At 38.6% G+C, this 25,092-nt stretch overlaps 1 protein-coding gene across 1 annotated transcript; it reads left to right on the top strand.

Moving 5' to 3' along the window:
* The first annotated feature begins 2,810 nt into the window (after positions 1 to 2,810).
* LOC147634899 (cation/H(+) antiporter 19-like) lies at positions 2,811 to 6,402 on the top strand. Its single transcript, XM_086804129.1, has 3 exons — positions 2,811 to 3,077; positions 3,714 to 4,715; positions 4,836 to 6,402. The coding sequence occupies exons 1-3, from the start codon at positions 2,877 to 2,879 to the stop codon at positions 6,255 to 6,257; spliced, it is 2,625 nt and encodes an 874-aa protein (XP_086660255.1). The 5' UTR covers positions 2,811 to 2,876; the 3' UTR covers positions 6,258 to 6,402.
* Positions 6,403 to 25,092: the final 18,690 nt, after the last annotated feature.

Raw genomic sequence — 25,092 nt, 5'->3', positions numbered from 1 at the left:
ATTTACATACATAAATTACATTGAACATCTATTTATTTAATCCCCTCCTACATGTGCATGGCATGTAAGTTCCTTAATTAAGAAAATCACCTCCCTCCATTAACTATGGTTCTATGTTACATATACATAAGGTGACCCCCCTTGGATTAGGTATCATTACACATTGTAAAAAAAATACCTTGCCTTGAGCATTTTCACAAGAGTATATAGGTTCCAAAGATTTGCACAAGTGTATGTTTATTCTAAAGATTGCATAAGATTTACTTTAGGTATTGTGAGACTGCAATAATGATGGCCATAAAAAATCTTTTGAATGTTAGGAGAATACGAATACTTATAAGCCACCACTTGAGACTCATTCCATAATTTAACATCCTATTGAAATTTAATTGTAGAAATCTTTATAATTTAATTATAGAAAGCTTTATCTGTTTATCATGCTTAGTTTGTGACTGTTCAGCCATTAAAAGGGGAAAACTCCTTTTTAAAAGATGTCTATTGCTTAACTCTAATGTGACTATGTTAACCCCTTTTCACAATTTGTTTGTACATGCAGAAGAGAAATATTTTTGAGACTACAAGTGATACACAAATGCACACTATTTTGATAGTATGAGAGAGTAATGCTTGATATATGAAAGATTATACATCAAGATTGTATATCTACACTTATATCAAAATCCTATTTTGAAAAGTTAACACTTGAGAGCATATTCTAGTATGTTTGTATACTTGCAAGATACTTTTTAGTATGCACTTAATTATAAAAATATTATAAGTTCTTTCCTAGTAATTGGAGACAAGAACATTGTGGGAAAAACATTTAATACCCAAGTAAAAACATTGATGAATATCATAAGTCTAAACCATTTAATGGACGCAAGAATAATGCACTTAACCAGTCAATGGACGCAAGAACAATGTCTGTATAGTTGCAGAGACTTTTTAGTAAGCACTTAATTATAAAAATACTACAAGTTCTTTACTAGTAATTGGAGACAAAAACAATGTGGGAAAATCATTTAATACCCAAGTAAAAACATTGTTGAATATCGTAAGTCTGAACCAGTCACAATTGACACAAGAACAATGTTTGTATAGTTGCAAAAGAGACTTTCTAGTATGCACTTAATTATAAAAATACTACAAGTTCTTGACTATAGTAATTGGAGACAAAAACAATGTGGGAAAATCATTTAATACCCAAATAAAAACATTGATGAATATTAGAAAGTCTAAACCAGTCTCAATGGAGACAAGAACAATGTGAGAAACTTGATAATGCATAAATAAAAGCATAGATTATCTTATAATTCAAAGGCATTAAACTTCTTGAATTAGCAAGAAGATAATATTTGTATGCAAGAGAGCGCATCATTGTTTTTTACATCACGTACAGTGCCACATTATAAATATAAAAACATGCATAAAAATAGTGGTTGATAGTTTTAGCATTGTAAAACCTATAGTCAAAGGGGGGACTTTATTACTAGTACTATAATATTGAAGTGAAAGCATCTATGATCCTAAGGAGATGAAGCTCAAGAAAGAGTCTTTGCATGTAAAGGTGAGTTTAATTGTTATTAGGTATGGAATAGGTTCTTGACGTCTAGATACTCATAGCTACTCATAGCTAGAATGTAAGAGAGACAATGTAACAACAAGATGCAAAGGCCATGAATTTGTGTGATGAATCTAAGCACCGTGAACGGATAAAGAGATGCACTGATGATCAACAAGGTAAGATGAAGCTAGAAAGATAATGCAATGACACTAGTGTGGATAGAAAGCGACGGTCTGGGGAAGATAAACGGGGATCTTGAAGAATGTTTGTGTGTGCTAGGATGATGTAAGATGCATTGGGAAAGACTCAATGTGGGCATGGTTTCATGTTTTCTAGTTTAATATGAAGACATGAAGATGGTGCCATACAAGGTGGGCATGGTTTCATGTTTTCTAGATTAATATGAAGACATGAAGATGGGTAGCAAGGTTCTCTCTTTAAAAAAGGTTATTTCTTTAAAAAGGAGAAGGGCTTTTTTGCATGCCTTGCTTGTATAAAGACCGGTTCTTGTGAGCTCTTTTCGCCAACCTTCGTAGTGTGAAGGCTCTCTTTTGGGTGGGTTTCTTCCACCTTGTTCGCGCCACAGAACTCTGTCTCTGGAACCCTAAAAAGAAAGAAATGACTGTAATAGAAGCTTGCAAAAACCCACTGCTGCAAACCCTAACCAGATTACTCTTCCCCTTAACCTTTCTGCAAATTAGTGTGCCTTTTGCAGCGAAACGTTTGCACATCAATTTCCTGCAGCCTGTGAAAGCCGCAGAGCTTCTGGTTATGGACCCTGACCTATCTTCAGAAGGTTGTTTCTGCTGAATCATAGCCTTGTTCTGCACGATCGCCATGGCTAGGCATGCAGTGCGCATTGTCGCAGCAAAAGTCCGTGGGTATCCATCGCCGTAGCCATAGACTTTGTGATGTTTTCCCAGTTACCCTCGCCATAGACCTTACAAGTTATCGCCATAGCCACCGACTTTGTGCAGTAAAGCAGTGCCTTTTTTCCGAGTGTCAAGATATAGCGCACAGACAAGTCGAAGCGGGTGAACAAAGCTACCATCCAATTGCCATTTACGGGAAGAGAAGAACCCGTGAGAGAGCGGTCAGGCCATTGATTTTCTTCAAGGCAAGTTGTTAGTCGAGCTTTCTTTCTTATCCGCTTTTGCTTTTGAAGATTGCTTTTTGCCCGTGATGTAGAAGAACCGCGATTGCTTCTTATCTGTATGTGTGTGAGAGAGAGAGCGCGCCGTGCTTTTGCTTTTTGTTTAAAGCTTTTCTTTTAATTTTTAACTCTAGCTTCTGATTGTTTTGTGAGGCAGCCATGGCTTCCACAGCTACTGCGAACGCGACATGTCTCAAGCCTATGGTGGCCGTTTCCAATGGCGTTTGGCAGGGAGACAACCCTATCAATTTTGCGCTACCCCTACTCATCCTGCAGATGTGCTTGGTGCTCGTGGTAACCCGCCTCTTGGCCGTTGTTCTCAAACCCCTCAGACAACCGCGTGTGATCGCAGAAATCATTGTAAGTATCCCTATACAAAAATTTCCACACTGTTATCATGCCGTGTATAATCGGTTCAAAGTGTTGTCTTTGTATGCCTGTATCTCTTGATTATTCTGTTCTCGTCCTGTTTATGATTTTTTGTGGCGTTTTTCTTCAAATTATGGATTTTTTGTGGCCTACTACTGTAGAGATATGACAAATTGTTAACCATAGCAGTTAACATACGAAAAGAATCTTCCTATTTTGAATTTACAGCCTTATGGTCATGGTTTTTTCTCATACACGGCAGCTACAACATAAGATCACGGTCATGGTTAACTTTCTCTCCATGGCCTCATGGTTATTGTTTCTCTATGGTTATGGTTTCTCTTCATAGCTTGATGGTTATGTTTTCTCTCTAGTTATGGTTACGGGTTCTTCTAGCTATAGCCGATGCGTTTTTGGTGCTGCTATAATCAATGTTTCTTCTGGCGCTTGGTGCTGCTTAGATTATATCTCTTCTTGATGCATTCAATTTAGTCATGTACTCTCCATCAAGCATGATCATGTGTTGGTTGATACTTTGTGAATGCATACATCATCTGATTCATCTTGCTTCATCTGACTATATGGCTCTTTTATAACAACATTTGAATGCTGTTTCTGATGGAACAGGGAGGGATCTTGCTTGGACCATCTGCTTTAGGTCGCAATGCCACCTATATTAGTTATATCTTTCCAAAGCAGAGCATAACTGTGCTTGACACAGTCGCCGACCTGGGCCTTATCTTTTTCCTCTTCCTTGTGGGCCTTGAGCTTGATCTGCAAGCTATCAAAAGGACAGGAAAAGAAGCCTTAGCTATAGCGGCAGCTGGGATTTCTGTCCCCTTTGTCGCAGGTGTCGGAGTTTCACTTGTTTTACACAAAACCATTGCCACCAATGGAAGATTTTCCCCTTTCCTAGTATTCATGGGGGTGGCCATGTCGATAACAGCTTTTCCTGTCTTGGCTCGGATTCTTGCGGAGAGGAAGCTTCTTACAACAGATGTGGGACAAATGGCCATGTCAGCAGCTGCTGTCAATGATGTTGTGGCCTGGATTCTCCTAGCGTTAGCAGTTGCCCTGTCAGGCTCTGAAAAGAGTCCTTTGATTGCAGTTTGGGTGCTGCTATGCGGTCTTGCTTTTGTGTTTGTGATGTTCCTCGCTGTCAGGCCGTTGATGTGCTTCGTTGCAAAGAAAACAGTGGAAAATGAGCCTGCTAATGAGCTTCATGTGGCGATAACCCTTGCTGGGGTGTTGGCTGCTGGTTTTGCAACAGATTCCGTAGGGATTCATGCTATTTTTGGTGCTTTTGTGTTTGGGCTCATCATACCAAAGGAGGGGCCATTTGCAGGAATCCTGATTGAGAAAATTGAAGATTTGGTCACAACTCTGATGCTACCTCTGTACTTTGCTTCCAGTGGATTGAAGACTAACATTGGAGCAATCCACAGTGCTCAATCCTTTGGCCTTCTGGTCCTTGTTATAACCACGGCATGTGTAGGGAAAATTTCCGGTACTTTTGCTGTGGCTTCCCTCAACAAGATGAATGTCAGGAAATCCCTGACCCTGGGCTTTCTCATGAATACAAAGGGCTTAGTGGAGCTGATTGTTCTCAACATCGGCAAGGACCGAAAGGTGATCTATTCTGTGGCTTATGCTAAACACTTTTCGTTCCTTATATTCATAAATCAAGCAATTAACACAATTCTAAACATTACTTGACTGTTCTAATAATATGACCTTTTCTTGTTCCAGGTCCTCAATGACGAAACATTTGCCATCATGGTATTAATGGCCCTGTTCACAACGTTTATTACTACACCTGTGGTGATGGCATTGTATAAGCCAGCACGGAACCCAGTACCTTATAGTCGGAGAACCCTTCATGTGCCAGGCAACAAGTCAGATGCTGAGCTGCGTGTATTGGCCTGTGTGCATGGGATGCCAAATGTTCATGCCATCATTAACCTGGTAGAGGCTTCAAGGGGAACAAGGAAGAGGCCCCTCCGTATGTACATTCTGCATTTGCTCCAATTGACCGAAAGGCCATCTTCCATCATGAAAGTACAGCAAATTCGGCGAAATGGTCTGCCATCAAGTGATTACCACAACAACATGGACAGCGTTGTACTTGCCTTTGAAGCGTATGGGAAATTGAGCAAGGTGACTGTTCAGGCCATGACTGCCATCTCCAACTTTGATGATATGCATGAAGACATTTGTGCCACCGCTGGAGAAAAGAGGGCTGCCTTTATCATAGTCCCCTTTCACAAGCATGCCCGCCCTCTGGATGGCGCCTGGGAGGGCAATAACCCCGGATTAAGAAATGTCAATCATAAAGTTCTTCTACATGCTCCCTGCTCAGTTGGCATTCTAGTTGACCGTGGCATTGGTATGGGTTCTCTATCTTCAAGCCATGTAGATCACAACGTTGCAGTTTTGTTTTTTGGTGGTCCCGATGACAGGGAGGCTCTTGCATTTGGCTACCGCATGGCAGAGCATCCTGGTGTGAAGCTAAAGGTGTTTAGATTTGTCTATGGACCAAGCCATGATCATGTCTCCATACCAATGCCAACTGATGGGGATGGAAAACATAGCCACAGTGATGGAGATTTACATTCAAGGTTTTCTCGTAGCGGACCATTCTCCATGGGGCATGAGACTTATGACTTCATGGTGACATCAGGATTTGATATGGCACTAGAGTGCAAACTGGATGAGGAGTGCCTGGCGATGGTGAAGGAGAGGGCTTCCTCGGCATCCCCAGACACTAAGGAAACACAATCTGCCATCACATATGAGGAGAGAGAGGTTAGCAACTCCATGGAGGCTGTAATTGAGATAGGAAAGATTAAAGCATTTAGTCTATTATTAGTGGGTAGGGGGAGAAGACCATCACCTTTGATTGCACCATTAGCAGGGCGGCAAGCAGAGTTCCCAGAGCTAGGTCCAGCTGGTGATGTGCTCATTACCCGTAGCCATAACACCCATTCTTCTCTACTTGTCATACAGCAGCATGATCCAGCGTTGGTAAGAGAGGAGTTACGTTCTACAAAAGCAGATGTTTCTTTCTCCAAGAGCAACAGCTTGATTTCTCGCAGCCTTCTCGTTGCCACAGGGCCTCGTTCGTCTTCTTTCTCCGCTGTTACTAATCCAGAATCTCCTCCACCTGTGTAGTTAGTTGGTACTCACGTCCACATGACCATTACCAGACACCAGATTTACCATGTTTTGTATCATGCACGATTTGTCTATATGTACCCAGTGCCTACAAACATGAATCAATATAATACTATTGCATGGCTTTAGCACCGTGCTAAAACTTCTCTCTTTGCCATGTGTACATGCAAATAAAGATATCATACAGAAGCGCATTTATGCATCTATGCATCCAGATGTATGTCTACTCTCATTTTATACCTTGTTGGATTAATAATTATGGTTGAATTTATAATTCTGTATAGAGGGCGTCGTTTCATAGTCTGCATATTTCAGATACTTTGTAAGTCTGCATTAATTAATCTGGGGCATCGTTTAAGGTAATGTCCTAGCTACCTCTCGCCAGAGCACGCCCTTTCCCCTCCTGCTACAGCCTCGCCAGAGCACCCCCCTCCCCCTCCACACTCAGCACACTTACGATCATCTCTAAGCGCGCAGAGAGAGAGAGAGAGAGAGAGAGAGAGAGACGTTCTCCTCCCATCTGTAATCGTAGCTCCACTAACTGTAGTTCAACAGCTCAAATCAGTGCGCCTAAAATGTACTCATGTGCACAATAGACCTTTGAGACAGGCATAGGGTTTGGTGCGCTCCTGTGTACGAGAGAGAAGGGAAGGTAAGGCAAAACCCATTCGCTTTTGCAGCTCATGAATCCACATGGTGAATCCATGGAGACGGTGTGTAGGTCAGCCAGCGTGGAGTTCGGAAGGTGACTGGCATAACGTTGCATCAACAATGTCCTCGCGCGATCCCTTTGATACAATTGGTAAGATTTACCTACTAAAGTCACCACCAAAGAGCATAACTTTTCCACCAAACACTGTATCACTTTGCATAATGTCCTTCAATGTCATGTCTAGTGCTTCATATGCGTACCTATGTAACATTGGAGCCTCATCCCAATCTTGCAAGCTTCAACACCTCGGCCAATGGGCTATTAGCTTTGATTCCACATGTGCTAGAAGCATTGAGTACCAATGGGATTTTGAAACGTGAGTGAGATGTACGACCATTTGAGAGTAACAATGCATCTATTCCCAGACGATGCACATGCCAAGGCAACATGTTTCTCTCCATGCAATCGAGATAGCAAGGCATTGTAAAGATAAGTTTTGCCTGATCTGCCTAGTCCATCAAGAAAAAAAACACCACCCTGGTTCAAAGAAACAGCTCTAAGTATAGTATCAAATGCTCTTGATTGACAACTATTAAGACTCCTTTCCATGGAAACAGACAAATCAGCCTGCTGAACATAATCAAACATCATCTCTTCCATCAGCAAACCATTGTTGACAGTGGCAACACACTTGATCTATCTGGAGTAGGCAACTCTTCAAAATCAGCTAATTGCTTTCCATACTAGTGTAAGAGATCTTGCATGTGTAACAAAGCCTAATTCTTTGCTATAGAATGACAAACACCAACATCGAGATTCGACACACCCTCTCTATTGCAATTAATGGAAAAAAACTTCTGAAAGTTCGGTGGAGAATTTGTCCCAAAGCTGCCCAGGGTATATAGGCTCACAAAAAACCATTATAATGACAAACAATTGATGCAGCTGAAATCCTATATTCTGAATTGCAACTTCATGGAGACACATGTACCACTCCTCATCACTCTCCAGCATCCCTCTAGCTTTACATGATGTAGCTTTAAAACATGGATACAAATGTCCATTCACTGTTCGCAAATCCTCAAAAGATTTGCACCCTTTGCACACTGTGAGTAGCATCCGTAATATTGTTCACCTGCACTCGGACTAACATTATACATATGTCCAATCATATTTTCCCTTTTCCTTTTAGTCCATGAACGAAGAGCCGAATTCCACACCCACTTGCAAGGGAAATCAACATATAGTAAGCTATTTGCATCTGCATACAATTGATTGGCTTTGAACCATTCGGTGAGAGATATTCTTTGGTTTCTGTCACAACTAATCACATCACGCAAGCCTATCATGGTCATTGAAAACCACATTATTGTGCATTGGGAGATGAACATGTAACCTTTGTATATCGGGCTTTTTATCATGCAAATCATATTGATATATGCACCAGCATGCCTCTAAAAGAAGAAACGTACCGTGCATCCAGATATTGACTAACCTCATCAATAACCCCATTTCTGTCTTGCAACTCTATAGTAGCTCTATCATGTCCTTTGTATACATACTTATACAAATATTTTATAGCTGTAATGGTAGAGCATACTTCTATGCTAATATGGGCTTTGTACCTCAAAGAGAGAAAAGGGTTATATGGAACAACCCATCAACTATCCACCCTATGATCCTTTGCCTGGATGAAACTACCATCATCTCGTCGCATGTAAGTTGGATACACATTGTCATCAATGCTAGTAGTCTCGAAAAAATTTTGAGGATATTGATATTTGCAACTCCCATTAACCATGCAAGGAGAGCGAGACACATGTGCACGTGAATGTGTGGAGGTGTGTGTGTGTGTGTGTGTGTGTGTGTGCATGTATGCATGTAAACTATGTGGGTGTGTGCATATATGCATGTATGTGTTGTTGGGAGTGAGTTCGTTGTAGCTCTTGACTTTCAAATGGAGTTTTGCAAAATGAAGTTAAGAATCATTTGAATACTAGATTTGCAGATTCTTCCATAATGAAAAATTTTAATATTCTTGCTCCCCTTGGATTTCCATCATCCAAAGAGCTGAAAAATTATGGTGCTATTAAGTTGGATGTTTTGATTTTACAAACATTATGGATATGCTATCACATTGGAAGATGGTACACACATTGATGCCATGTTAGATGAGAGATGCCTAAGGAAAGATTTTCATGTGTTCAAAATTCAAGGTGCATTAGATTGGAAAGGTAAATCACTCAAGGAAACTTTGTGTTTGACTGGGAGAAATGATGTGTGGCATCAAAAGTATCCTACATTGTTGTCTCTAGCTCAGATTGTGATGCTGCAACGTAGTAGTACTACAGTGTGTGAAAGAGATTTTAGTGTGCAAAGAACATTATCAAAAGTAATTTGAGGAACCGATTGGAAACGAAAAGCATGGATGTACTTATGTGCATTTCCATTGAAGGGTTACCACGTGTCCTTTGATTTTACAGATGCCATTGGTTTATGGAGAGCTGGAGCAAAGACGTTGAGACATGTTTATTCACATGTGTCTTGAGATATTTGAATGATTCAAAGTATTTTGTAATGTTTTGTAGTTGTGCTTCTATCGAAGCATGAATGTTTAAATTGCTTCTATGGTTTTTCATAATCACTTCTATGATTGATTTATCAACTAGTAAAATGGATGGATAATATGATATTTTTCATACATCATTGTGTAATTTTTTAATTTATAAATACAAAGTTTTCAAAGTTTAATTTTGGATGTGGAGAGTTTCTATGCTAGTGTAACTTGGAAGTTAAAGTTTACTTCTTGAGAACATTTAAATATGAAGTTTTGAACTCTTGAAGTTTGGAAAAGTTTTTGCAAGTGGGGAATTAGAGGGTTTTTTGGTGAAAATCGTATATAGTTTTTCGGGAACACTGCTCAACCTAGAGTGGTTGTGGAACGAGGTAGACGTGAGTGGCAATAACCTTGGACCCAGCCTACGAGTGGTAGTGGTTGAGTGGCGATAACCAGGGTTAGAAATATTTTTTTTCTAAACAGTGAAAAAAAGGATGACCTTCGAGCTCTATCTTGTTTTATTTAAAAAAAGTGCATAGGCTAACCGGTTTATAACTAAAATTTTAAAAATTTGGACCTCTAAATTCAAGGCTAGGAAAAATTACAAAACTAGTTTACTCAATTTGAGTCATGGAAATCATACTGAAGGACATTTTTTTTTCAAGTGCTAGCAATAATGAGGTACAAGTACATGCAAAAATAACATGCGACACAAAACCATATGCTTCTCCACGTGCATGAGCATGCAAAATAAAGACCTAGTCCAACTACTCAATTCACAAAGTGATGTTTAAGGTAACCCCAGTAATGCAAAAAGAAATATGTGTGCTCTCACTAAATTAACCATGCACGCACAATACATAAGGGACCATAATCATTTTTTCATTAAATCTTGATCAATGGTGCACTTTTTGTGTCTTGTTTATTTACTTCCAATAATTCACTCTATATGTTAGGCCTAAGTACCAGAAGTTTCTTTGTTGATGAATCCTTTATTATGTAAGCTAGGAAGGAAGAGTTTCATTTGATGGAGAAAGAGGAGAGATGAAGTGTCAGTGAATTAATAATTCAAAAAGCATTGTTACTCTAGTTTAAAGAGTTGTTAAATGTCATAAGGCAAACAACACATTTGAGGCTTTTCTTTAAATTTGGTTTCATTGTGGGTAGGTGGGCAAAAGAAGGGAGTGCTCACAATAGAGGTGGGCATAAGAAGATGGTCATGTTCTCACAATAGATGGGGTGAATGTAGCATTGCAACATTCAAGAAATCTAGGTTAAAATCTTTCAAGCCTCGCAGAGAAATTTTAAATTTTAACACACCTTTATTTTCACTGTGTAAGTAAAATTTTGAACCCCTCTAAGTCACTCAATTTTTTAATGCAATTGCTATATGTATATTGTATGTAACATCCACTTCTTTCAATTCTACTCGCATTCTTTGTAGCACTTAAAGAGAGAATTATCATGATAAAAGTACTTACGCTTGATGGAACAAATTTCTTTGCATCAAATTTAGCTACCTCCTTATCTCATCTAAGCACAGTGTCTAGCTATTTTTCTAATCTTCATCTCGCTAGATCAATCACAGTATATGCCTCCTCCTAACCTCACTAGTAGGGTAGTACATGAACACTATAAACTCTTGTGGGTTGCATGCTTCTAGATTTTACATATGAAGCATGATGTGGAAAGCATGCTCGTAAGGTTGAAGTAGGGAAGGTGATGTAAATGGAATTGTACACTACCACCTCTTACTATCTCCTCTTAACACTCGCCAAGCTCACCCAAAAAACAACAGTCCTTTATCCTCGGGTACACGTGTTCCCTTGTTTGTATAACAAAAATCATTTGCATTTCAATTACAATTTCACCAACAAGCATGAAAATCCCCCAAAGAACCAACTTGTAAAAATGGAAGGCTCAATTTCCAACCATACCAAAATATGCTTTTTTATTTCAATTGACAACTTTTAGACTAATTTCCTATTTTTCACATTGCCAAGGCATAGTGCTTTACTTCCAGCAATACAATGGGAATCAATGTATAGCCTACACTATTTAGAGTGCATAAAGAATGCGTTCATAAGGCTTGCACAAAGCCTCAAGATTTACATGTCTGTTAATCATGTCCACTTTCCTTGTTGAATTGTGAAAAGAGGGTTTATGTTAACAAAACTAAATCAAGCCTTCTACATGGGTAAGCTAAGTAATATAATGGCATAACTCTAATCTACCAGTGTTGAATCTCACATTCTGGTTCAAAGCATGCTAATTGTTTTAGATTGCCTTTCAAGTTGTTTTATCTATGCTTTGTTGGGTTGATGTAGCCACTTTGTTTTGTTGTCACCCCCAGGCGGGTCATCAATGTCCACAACACTAGTTGAAATCAATATCTTAACACTCCCCCTCGAGCTCAACTACACACATTACACTCCAAGTAAGCTCTTAAACCTATGGAGCTTCTATGTGCCCAATACCTTCGTGAAGATGTCAGCTACCCTGATCCTTTGTGTTGACATATACCAAATCTACATCACTTGCTAGAACCTTCTCCCTCACAAAGTGATAATACACATCAATGTGCTTCGTTCTAGCATGGTATATTGGGTTACTAGCCAATTGTATGCTACTCATGTTGTCACAATAAATGACAACAGCTCTATCCACCACGGGCTCACCCATATCACCAAGTAGCTTCTAAAGCCAATCTACTTTACAAGCTACCATAGCAACACCCCTTTACTATGCCTCTGTATTTGACAAAGCAATTGTTGGCTATTTCTTACTGCTCCAACTCACAACAAACACTCCCAAATGAAAAAAAAAAGCCATTAGTAGATCTCTTATCTATGACACTACCGGCCCAATTAGCATATGTGTACCCATGTAGCTGTATCTCTCTAGTATTAGCCTCATAGAAAATTCCATAATCACAACTGTGGACTTTTTGTACCTGAGAATCCATCTAGCCACATAGAAGTGTGGCTTCCTAGGGACATGCAACATAGCTCAAGTATGGCCTACTAGTAATGGTCATGTAGTTCAAGCTACCCACTATGCACCTATACATAGTGGGATCCTCTAAAAGCTAACCTATATCTAGAAAAATCTTTGTGTTTTGCTCCAATAACAGTGAAATAGGATTACAGCCTGTCATACCATACTTGGACAACATGTCCAAGCCATACTTCCTCTGTAATAACAAAATACCATGACGTGATCTCATCACCTCTATGCCCCAGAAATATCGCAGCTCACCTAAATCCTTCATCTCAAACTTCTGCTTCAAAAGACTCCTAACATCATGTATGTCAGCATCACTATCACATGTGATATAAATGACTAATAGCATGATCCATCTATTTGTTTTTTTCACATAAAGTGAAAATTTTGCATTGGATATCTGAAATCTAATAGTAACAAGATACTCCCTGATCTTGTTTGACCATGCTTTTGGTGTCTACTTCAAGACATACAAGGCTTTGCATAACCTGTACACAAAGTAGCCATGTATACTTTCTGTACATCACTCTCATAACTTGGTGGCTGCATCATGTATCCTTCTTCTTGCAAATCATCGTGGAGCATCCATGCCACATGGTAGACCACATTAGCTTTTGATGCTTTAAAAATGCCAACTTATCGCCCACCATAGCCTATGGCACCATAATATACCATTTCAAATCATCATTGCCACCTTAACCATAGTATACCATGTCAAATTGTCATTTCCACCTTTACCACAATCGTGCCATGTCAATCATTGTCACCTCACTTTACCACATCATTCTTGATGACATGGCATACCATCTCGACACCACACAATTTCCATCATCATAGCTGTTGAGAAAAACGTGGTGGAACAAGATATGTGAAGGAGAGAGACACAAAATACAAGAAAATATCTTGTTTATTAAGTTGTTTATGAGTACAACTTGGCCTTGCTCAATACAAATCGCCTTCTAGCTCCACCTTTAAATAGGTGAGCTAGTGGACCATAAGTCCATTCACACACACACCCTTCTCCTACCCTTTTACATGACCTTAGTCTTTTAATATCCTCCCTTCTCCTACCCTTTTACATGACCTTAGTCTTTTAATATCCTCCCTCAATACCAACTATGAAAGAATTGGAATAGGTGGTATTGGACATAGGTTGCCTTTATAACATTAGGCGTATAAGGTTTAGGAATATAGGTGTTGTTACATTGAGATTTAAAATAGGTGCTCAGAGGAGTTAGAGATTGATACAAAGTTAGTCTCTGACTCTTTGTTTTAGGAAATTTAGAAGTGATATGTTCCGTTTGTTTACACTTGTTACATTTCATTTTGTTGGGATTTTTCATCCAACAATTATTTGCCAAATGACCCACCTTTTTGCAATGGGCACATCTTACTTTGACCACTTGACAAAGCTTGTTCAATATTCGATGAAGTGGTTGCATTTGAAGATTCAGCTCCTCCCTTTGGCCTCTTTTCTTCATCAAGGCAAGATTGAATAACTCCTTCAAGTGTGGGATTAGGTATATTCTTCAGGGTTGTGACTAAGGTGGGGTACACCTTCTTGACTGCTTTTAGCATAAGTCCATTCACACACACACCCTTCTCCTACCCTTTTACATGACCTTATATTAAAACACTAAGGTCATGTAAAAGGGTAGGAGAAGGGTGTGTGTGTGAATGGACTTATGGTCCACTAGCTCACCTATTTAAATATTAAAAGACTAAGGTCATGTAAAAGGGTAGGAGAAGGGTGTGTGTGTGAATGGACTTATGCTAAACACCCTTCTCCTACCCTTTTACATGACCTTATATTAAAACACTAAGGTCATGTAAAAGGGTAGGAGAAGGGTGTGTGTGTGAATGGACTTATGGTCCACTAGCTCACCTATTTAAATATTAAAAGACTAAGGTCATGTAAAAGGGTAGGAGAAGGGTGTGTGTGTGAATGGACTTATGGTCCACTAGCTCACCTATTTAAAGGTGGAGCTAGAAGGAAATTTCTATGGAGCAAGAAGCCTAGTTGTATTTGAGCAACTTAATAAGCAAGATATTTTCTTGTATTTTGTGAGTCCCTCTCCTCCACATACTTGATCTAGCATGAGCACCACGAATTCTAACAATAGCCACCTCATAAAAATTACATATCATCATGTCACCTTGTGTATCATGCCACCACATTATCAGATGTAGGCCCTATATGAAGTTGTCACATGTAGGCCCTATATGACATGCCACTAGTCTATGTTATGATGTGGCATGCCAATTTATCTAACATTATGTCTGCAAAGCATATCTTCAAAGCATACTACCATATTAGCGTAACCACATCATCATCTCAAGGTGATATGTCAATAACATTATGCATGGTTACATGCATATACAATAATACTATATGATGTATAAATACATCCATATGCCATGTCAAGAATAGCACGCATGCATATACTATATCAAACACAACTTATATGGATATATTCACGGGATATATCCATTGAGCTAAAGACTTATGTTAACATTACTTAAGATGCATGGCTTCTTCCTCTTTGTCACATATTTTGTAACCACACAATGTTCTTAATGAACACGATTTTAGGATATCACCAAGCTTACGACTTGTGTAATAATGCAGATTGTGTGAAGTATACATAGCCTAGGACATTAGCCTTATTTTCGCTTTTGGGCTTCCAAACATTCCTTCGATGGAGGTGGTCATACATTGTACATAAAGGGCTTGCATATCAGTCATTTTTTATTAATGATAAATCACATAATACCATTATCACAATTGAGTCTAGTTACGTGCTCTTGTGGTGATAACTTTCTTGCTTGTTTGTTTTCTCTTAATGCTTACTTACTTTTCTATGATTGTGTGTGAGTTTTTAGAGTGGGGTTACTTACTCTTCTCTTCTCCCTCTTCCTCTCCTTGTCCTTCTCTCCCCCATTCTTTGCACTTATGTAGGCAGCATTGAGGTTGGGATAGAGCTTTCTATAGCTCCATACCCATTTAAATGGCTTCATTGGGTGACCACCAATGGAGGCATGGTTGAGGGCGCTAGCTTCTCCACAAGAGAGGGTTATTCAATCTTGAAAGGATGAGGGCGAAAACTGGCTAGTTATCCCTTCTTCTCCCTTATGCAAGGCACAAGAGTTTTCCATTTTGGTTAATATCTTTGGTGCCATTGTCAATGGGGCTCCCTAGCTTAGGACTCCCTTGTTTAACATTGTGCTATTAGAAGAAAAATCCGTCAATTTTTTAAGGTTAACTTTGGTACTTTTGTTGATTTTGATCTCATTTCGAGCAAGTGACATGCTTTTCTTTTCCATTGATTTTGAAGCTTTTATTCATTCTCTATTTTTTAGGATTTTTAGCATAAGGAGCTTATTCAAACAATTAATACGTGTATAAACTATTAGAATGTATAGATTATCTCAATGTAAAGCATAAGGATTTCTCTTCATGTTTTCTTTTTACATCATACCAAAACTCTATTAAAAATTAAGGGATCAAGTCGAAAACCTCTTGAGTTATGTTTTCTTGGTGGATCGGACACGTATTTCTTGAAATCGTATTCTTGTCCTTATTTAATCTTGGAGGGAATAATCACCTTAAAGAGGAATAAAGGGGATGGATTGATCGACACACCACTACTAAGAAAAAAATCCCCAAAAAAAAGCTACAAGTATTAGATATTTCCTAGTACTACATTATGAGGTCATGCACTCATGCCATGGGAACTTTTATCCCACTTGGTTTTTTCCTATGGCCATCCAAGTGTGAACGAGAACCTTAGGGTTAGCTAGTATATAAGTAACCGCATTCACAGTTTAGGGTTGCTTGCTTATTTATACTCTCTTTGTACTTGTAGAGAGTTTCATCTCTCTTCTTTGAGCTTACCAATCTCTCTCACACTCTATGTGTTCTTGTCTATGAGCATTGTGTGTGTCTGTGAGAGTTCAACTCTTTACTCTATGTGAGATACTAGTGGTATCAAATGTATTTTTACTCCAAGCTTCACATTTGTCAAGCTTTCCCATCACTTCCATTCTATGGCAAAATAGTGTGAGGTTCATGTGGTTAAATATTTCATTCACAGCGTTGGTGGTGTAAGCTATTTTATTAATTCGATAATAGCAGTAGAATTCTCAAATCCATCATCATCGCACTGCTGTTCGTCCATCAATTACCATCCTATAAAATTCGTCAAACTAGCTTCACCCATTTCCACTACATAACGAGCAGACTTGGTCAGAATTTTTCAATCTCCAGAGAATACAAATTTGAGAGATCTTACTCTCAAAGAGTTGGTAAGAGACTTAAGGACCATTGTGAAACCAGATGAAATAGTAGAGACTTGTGACACTGTGGGTATTAGTCGTGGTGGCAAAGGTTACCAAGCTCTTTCTGGATTATGGTTCCAAAATCTTAGATGCAAGAGAATCAGAGCTTTTGGTTTGCCAAGATCCCTTTCAGTTTCTACTGCTAGGACTGCTATGAATCAAAAAATTTCAAGTATTTTTGGAGAGTACATACATATTGAAAGGATAATGCCTTATGAGAAGCAGAAGAAAAAGAGTACATTTGTCTATAATGCATTCAACAATATATGGGTGGATCTTAAAAAAGTACAAATTGCAATGGTGCATATGTATAAAACTACTGTAGAAGAATGCTGTGGTGTGCTAAAGTTTGTGTTGAAGTTGGATAAGGCACAGATCCAAAAAGGACAAAAGATGGAAAGAGTGAGCATATCTATCATGAACATGGCAATTGAGTACAAAAATGGTAGAGGAGAGGAACCATAACATAAAATCCACTTGGAGATGGAGCTTTGGTGCAGCTCAGATGCCACCTGAAAATCATCAAACCCTCAAATGGTTGTTCTCCCACACAGGTATCCCTAATATCATTCAATCCCAAAGTACTGGAGATATGTTGATAGTTGATGGAGTTGGCGATTTCAAAGTGGAATGGCATTTGGGTGCTGACTTAAGACAAATGTATGCTTGGAATATGCAACGGGGCTAATGCAAAGTATCCTTGCATTTATTGTATGGAAGGTATGGGATCAAAAGAGTGGAGTATTTTGCGACCAGCAAGGAGAGTCCCAATGAGAGACTCTATAGATCTGAGTAAGTTCAAGAATAAAGAAGACATTTGGGATCCCATTCTTCCTATCTCTCTTAAGAATGTTCACATATTCACTTTGCATGTAGAGATAAGAATAATTGACAAGCTTCTGAGATTGCATCTTGATTATGCATATTCTATTAAACCAACATCATTTGGCAGATCAATGTATTGATAAATGTGAAGCATTGTTATCACAAAAATGGGCTTTCATGGGGTCAGGTTCATTTAAGGAAAGATCCAACAGTTTCAGGGAAAACACGAGATGTCTTGGCAGATGTCTCCATGGGAGGTGCAAAAGCCAGAAGATTTTTAGGAAACTACAGTAAAAAACAAGTGAATGTTATGTGGTATTGTTGGAAAGAATTGTGTGAGATCACGATAAATGTTGCCAGTACACTGAGGCCAGCAAATCTTAGAATGGAGGTTTGGAAGCATCTTGACATCTTTTTAAATGTTCTTAGATAACAAAAGACATCAGCTACATATGCGCGCAAGAGTACATAATTTCTATTACAAATCTCATTCAAATAATCAAAGAAGCATGGGGAGAAAAAGATAGCACATACTATTTGGTAAGACTCCTTTGTATTCATGATACACTTAGTGGAATTGACATATACTAATTTATTTATTTTTTGTTATGCAACACATCCTCCATGTACATGGGCCATATTTTGTTGAGGAGCATGGACTCCTAGCAACATACAGTAACCAAGGGATGGAAAAAGTCACATTACTAGGCACACACATCATTCTTTCGGAGCATAAGACATGGTGGAGGGGCTAAAAGAAGCAATGCTCTTACAGAGTTATTCAATTGGTTTTTCAGAAGACAACAAAGAATGCAGAAAAATGACATTTCGGACACAACACTGTCAAAAAAGAGAACTGTCAAAATGACATTTCGTACACATAACACTGTCAAAAAAGAGAACTGTTGTATTCATAACTTTGTACAAAAAGTTATCTATTGTAATCCAGAGTATGTACAAAAAGTCTATTCCAAAGTTTTCACATCATTATCCTTTGTCAATTTCCTTCTATTGTAGCCACCTAGTGTGTTTACATCGGTTTTATTTGCAGCTAGAGCATACCTAGAGTATGTCAAAAAATATCCTGCTCTAGAGGTAAAAAACCCAGGGCCATAACCAAAAATTCTAGTAGCGACTATCTTCTCAAGAAACATGATTTTGTTAGCGTTGGCTTGTATAGTTGAGAAGCCATACAGTCTGCAGAGAGCTTTAATACCAAGTATAAGCCAGTCTGCATCCTCGAAGAACTAGATATGCACCACATGGAAAATTTTCTCATCCATTTTGGACAAATAGTGTCCAAGTGCATTATCTTTCTTGCTAGAGCTTGCTTGCCTTGAGCCTTTACCTCTCCCTAAGAAGTTGACTTCATCTGCTAACTCCAACTGTAAACAAGAGGAACACTATGAAATTATTGTAAGTTAAAATAATATATTGTATGGATTCATTCATATTCACTTACCTTTTGATTTTCATCTTATTCAAGTATATCTAATGTCTAGAGTGAGATTGAGGTTTCTTTGATGTCTTTAAGTTGGACATAATCACTATGTTCTCTTCAAACATCAGCAATACCAAGTGAAGCTTGAAGATGATTAAATTCATCCTAGGAGATCAATGGTTCTGACTCCTGTGCTTTCTTAATACATAGTGATAAAGCATGAGTTGAGTCAATGAACTTGTCATCTGAAGTACACACATCTAAAGCATCAAATTCATCATTATGCTCATTCTCAATATCAATGATCCCTTCAGCAGCTTCACAACCCTCTGCAATGATAGAAAGACAATAGTCCTCCCTCAAGTTAAATAGCTTTTGAATATCAGAAAGGAGTGAATACTCCTTATCCTTGATAAGAAAACTTGGCAATGAAGGAACAATATATTTATGCAATAGATCTCCACTTTCCTTGGGTGACTGAACAATTGTATGTGACTTTAATTCTATGATTTCATTATCCTTGGCAAGCCTCTCCTCCTCCTCAGGTCCAAGTTCCTCCTCTATATCATTTGCCTCTAAATCTCTGAGAAAGCAAAAGTTTGAAGAGCCTTCAATCTCCTCAAGTTTCTCCTCTTCACCTCTAAGAGGATATTTGACAATGGAGAAAACTATAAAGGCAGTAGCTTTGACCATTCTCCTACAACCTTTTGGATGAGAGGAGCATTTTGTATTTTCTAATGAAAACCTTTGAAGTTTGAACATACTACACCTATTTGTAAATGTTTGTCTCTGGACAGAGGAGGTCCCCAAAGGGACATGGACATACTCCTTGTTATCAATCAAGATAGAAGGCCCTGTAGTTTCCTCAAATTCATCAAAGTCCTCCTTGATAAATGGCATGGCATGATTAATAATCATTGAGACATCAACTTTTGGATTGAAAATATTCTTGGCAACTGAGAAGAAAGAGGCTTCAATTTCACTTTCAATAAGAAAATCCAACATTCTCTCTGTAGGAGACACCACTACTATCTCAGAAAGACCAGGAGCCTTGTGTGATGACACTTAAACTTCTTTGATGCCATAGGACCTGCCTTTGGTGACTTTGTAAGCGTTCCACGTGCTTCAGATACACTTAAGTTTGATTGGGTATCTAGTGCACTAAGAGAAGGACTAGAGAGCCCAGTAGGCTTTGTTGGAGAGGGTTTACTTGTTTTCTTCACTTTCTTGGGTTACTTTGTAACTTTTGTAGGAGATATAGAAAGCCCTCTCTTTTTCAAAACATTGGATATGGATGGAGATACCCTTGAAGACTGCAAACCAATAGGTTTTTTTGGTGAAGGCTTTGAACCACCCACCGGGGATGGTGACCTCGATGAGGCAGGTGTTGTTGATGGAGAAGAAGCCATTCCGAAACGATGCGATAGGCGGAGAGATTCAACTGCTAAAAACCAAGAGGTTGCGCCGTTGCGGATACATTGGAAAAATAAAATGAGCGAAAACATTTATATACATTCATACCTTGTACGACATCAAATCACAAAACACCACGTGGAAGGTACCGTTTGTGATGAACGATCCAGTGAGAACGAGCCACGTGTCACTAGCCGTTGGAGACAACGAATAGAATTGTGCCATGTGTCCAACAGTCCGTCATGTATATATAGAGATATGGGACCACATTATCCATTTCCAACTTCCATAGACCTTCGTCCTCGCGTTCTTGCTTCTGTAACGGCGCGAAGGGATCGATATTAGTGTCCGTTTTTGCTTTATCACACCGTTGCGGTCAACAAGGTAGGTGTGAATCAACAATGTAGTGTGGGACCTTCCTTGAGTTTGTATAGAAATTACAATACTACTCGTTTTGTATATGGCCACCATCTCCGATCTTTGCTTTTTACATTCTAACGGTGCGATTGTATCCAAAGCACAATGCCATTTTACGCCCTTGCGCACCATGCGGACATCCTTCTCTATGGGTGACACATCCAGTTCTTGAAGCATACTCTTGCTAGCCGGTTTGGAAAGAAGAACTAGTCAATAGCGGGTTTGGAAAGAAGAACTCATCATGTATGCGTAGTGTCATTGATAGCACTATAGGATAGTTCATGGGGACTGACATGACAGGGAGGTAGAGCACGTGCAAATCTAGTATTTGTAACTTTCTGTGAGTTTGATAGAATACCATCTTCCATATCGGTTTGGATTCCATGTCGGTTTGCAGGCTACCCGACCGGAGGGTTTACTACAAATACTGGCTTGTCCCCTTATTGCCCCACGATGGTCTGCTTCTCCACATTCATCGTGCAATGCATGCCTATCAACTGATAGACAGAGAAATCACGGTATACATTTCTGTGATAGCAGTCCGTTATTACGGCACGAAGTAAACGAAAGCATCAATTTGTTTTTCCCCTATCGCTCCGTTGTTGCGGACAACAATGCAGGAGGGTTTAGATAATATTTCATAAAATTTCCTGAGTAGAGAGCTTAGCAAAAAGTTTTCTTTTTCCTTCTTGATAATGTCTATTCCTAAAGATTACTTTATTCAACTGTTTTGCTATTCTACTAGTTTGTTTCATTCACCTGTATTTGTCACCATTTTACAATAGCCAGAGAGAGTACTTTTGTGTGCCTTTTTGAAACCAATGGCCATGTACACTTTCTTTATTTCTTCTTGTTTGAGGGTCTTCTATTAATCTTGAAAATATTTTAACTTTTATTGCAGTGTTTCTCAAATATTTCTCAGTGTGCAATCTATGGCAAGGACAAAGAAAAATGCAAGAAAAGTATATACTGAAGATCCAAAGATAGCACACGTTGTTTCTGCACCCAGTCCTAATAAGAAGAAAAGAAAGTCAAGACTTTTTTATATGAAGAGGTGTTTTTCAGAGATCAGGAAGGCCCAAACTGACACTCATCATCTTATCCCCCAAGGGCTTCCTTCATCCGTGTAGTAAAGTAAATATGTGACAGGATTGGTGTCTTGACTAAAAGTAACACCCCATTCACAAAGGAAGCTGCTTCTGCATTGTGGTGCTTGTTGCAAGAAGCATTTGAAGACTTTCTTATAGATTTCATGAATGATGCCTATATTGCTGCGCCTGCATATGCACACAGGGTCACTTTAATGAACAAGGATTTCTCAGTGGGGGTGAGCAGGTATAGACTTGATAAAGTTCTCAAGCCACTTCCCACCATAGATACTAGGGCCTTTGATATCCTTACAATTCCTCCCAAGAGGTCCCACAAAGTTGAAGGGCCTAATATTGAAGATGTTACACATGAGTATGAAACAAGAAAAGCACTTGACCAAAGAGAGATGCTTTTTGAGATGGAGGATAATTTTTATAAAGAGGAAGTTAAGAGACTTGGTGGTATGAATTATGATAGAATGGGCAAGATATATGGTCAAATGATTATCAATGTCCCCTGAGATTGAATATTACTTGAGCATTTCACCTGAGGACAAAGTGATGTTAGAGAAGACAGATATTGAAATATCTGACGCTATAATATTCTGTTGCATGAGGTAAGCATCATTCTTTAGCCATAGTTTTGTCCTTTTCTCTCCTTTTGCCATAATACCTGTCTTTGATTACAAGGCATACATTTCTACAATGCCCATAGAGATTTCAAGGCAGCATATTTGTGGTTGATCCTCTAATATCAAGTGATATCTTTTCAAAGACAGGATCAAATATTGAAGTTTTTTAAGGGAATATGACAGCCTAAGAAACTATTATATATTCATCCCATATAATGAAAGGTAGTAATTTTTATTAGTTTTAAGGTAGTGTTTTTTAATAGTTTTAAATTTATAACTCATGTGAGTAGATATTTTCTTACTATTGTTTTATTTGTAGTCACCATTGGAGTCTTATACTCATTGATGTTTTCGATAGAGAGGTTACTTTCCATGAGCTCCTTAGCTAGTATCCATGGTCAATACAAAATGTAAGTATCTCTTTTCATCAACTACCATATTATCTCTTTTCATCAACTACCATATTATCTCTTTTCATAAACTATCACAGTTTTGTTACAAACATTGCACCTATTTGATATGCTCTTTATTGCAGTGCTTGCAAAATTGTATTAGCATATTTAGAGAAAAATTATGAAGATCTTGCAGATCCAGAGAAGCCATTCAAGTATCTTCAGCAAGAGGTATTGAGAATTTAGTTTGGATGTTTCTTTGTTTCAAGATGTATTTCTTCTAATTACACTATTATTTCAGGTTCCAATTCAGTCTGATGTTACTAGTTGGATGGAGGGTGATTGCAAATGCCTGCAGGATAATAGATTTTAAGTTGTTAAAACAACAAGTCAATATAAGAAAACTAGAGAATCCTTTGCATTACTCTTAATGTATTTGTACATTATTTGTCTTAGAGCTCCACTTTTTTTTACAGTGCAATAAATACCTTGAATCTTATATTTGGTGGATAAGAAAGAGATCTATTGAGATAATGTTGGACAAATATTGAGATAATGTTGGACAAAGCAATTGCACCTGTAGATCCTGACTCTCCTCCTCCAGGAGATCAAGCTCAGAGAAAAGGGAAGGAGAAGAAGCTAAAAAGGCATAAAGGCAAAGGCAAGGGTTTGCCAGTAAATTCTCCTTTAAAATTTGAGAACATACAAAAAGCCTCAAAGGAAACCATTGCAAAGAAGTCCTCTGCAAAGAAGACATCTCAGCCAAAGAGGACCTCATAAAAGAAATCTCATGCAAATAAGCCCTCTGCTTAGAAGCCCCTCAACTTCGATGCTATTCCTGATCAAGGACAAGAGGAAGAAAAGTCTGGGAGTCCAAAAAAACCAAGTGAAGCCCAAGAGCAACCAAAGTCTGAGAGCCCAAATAAGCAAAGTGAAGATCACGAGCAGGCAAAGTCTGGGAGCCCAAATAAGCAAAGTGAAGATCAAGAGCAGGCAAAGTCTGGGAGCCCAAATAAGCAAAGTGAAGATCAAGAGCAAGCAAAGTCTGGGAGCCCAACAAATGAACAAAGAGAAGATCAAGAGCATTAGAATATTTTGTAACTTCACAAATATGCAGTGACATTTTGTAACTCACAAGATGTATTTGTACCATTTATTGTATATAAATCACAATTTGTTTATGAAAGATGTAGTTATCTATTAAATGTTTGTTCACAAATGGCAATGGTCAAGAAAAATGTCAATTGTCTATTCATTCATGGTTCAAAAATTACAAGAGTTGGAGGTAAACAACTCATACAATATATAGAGCATTCAATTCTTCTTCCAATTGTAGTACCATTGACCTTGAATTTATAACTAGGGGTGGTGTTGTCAAGAAACTCCAAGGTTTCCCTAATGTCTTTTAACATCCACTGAGTAATATTAACCTCCTTTCTTTCAGCATGTGGAATAACCTGCAACTCAAACCTAAATGACGTAATCTATATCAGAATCCAAAGGTTCCCAGATACCCAACTTAAGTTTGTATCTCCTATAATCATAACCCATAGTAAGAGATTGTCGAGAGATATTGTAAGACAAATCCAAGGATTGAGGGCATGCATTGCACCTTATGTAGTTACCCTTATGGTCATACTCTCTAGATTTCCAAAACAGTCCTATAATGTTGTCCAAATAATCTACTAGTAGGAAGTTTCTACTTAGCCATGATGCCTTTGTTCTTTGTAACTGTGCGTCTTTGAAGTAAGCTACAAAGACATGTAGAGGCACGAACCATGATAACCGTATCCTCCTTGAGATCCTTCCTGCAGTCATGGACTTTTGAATATCCTGGGATATTTTATGTTTGAAGCTCTGCACCGTCACTTCATCTGGAATGTCCCAATTAAAAGAAGAAAGGCTGGGCACTGCTAAATCTTCAATTTGCCCATACACACCTGTTTTTGGGGGAACAACGTACTATGCGTAGTATACAAAAAGATTACCCTTATTAAAAAAAGACACATTCTCGTCACCATACATGAGCTCTGCAAATTCTTTGTGAATGGCTTGGAAAGTACCACTGAAGCTC

Source organism: Cibotium barometz, chromosome 10, assembly GCF_041138505.1.
Source record: "Cibotium barometz isolate CiBa-2024 chromosome 10, ASM4113850v1, whole genome shotgun sequence".
NCBI lineage: Eukaryota > Viridiplantae > Streptophyta > Polypodiopsida > Cyatheales > Cibotiaceae > Cibotium > Cibotium barometz.
The sequence above is the reverse complement of the archived record's forward strand: the minus strand, read 5'-3'. Positions and strand labels throughout refer to the sequence as shown.

Coding starts and splice junctions, on each gene's coding strand:
- LOC147634899 (XM_086804129.1), top strand. CDS start 2,877: ATGGCTTCCACAGCTACTGCGAACGCGACATGTCTCAAGCCTATGGTG. Junction 3,078..3,713: donor GTGTGATCGCAGAAATCATT/GTAAGTATCCCT, acceptor CTGATGGAACAG/GGAGGGATCTTGCTTGGACC. Junction 4,716..4,835: donor ACATCGGCAAGGACCGAAAG/GTGATCTATTCT, acceptor TTCTTGTTCCAG/GTCCTCAATGACGAAACATT.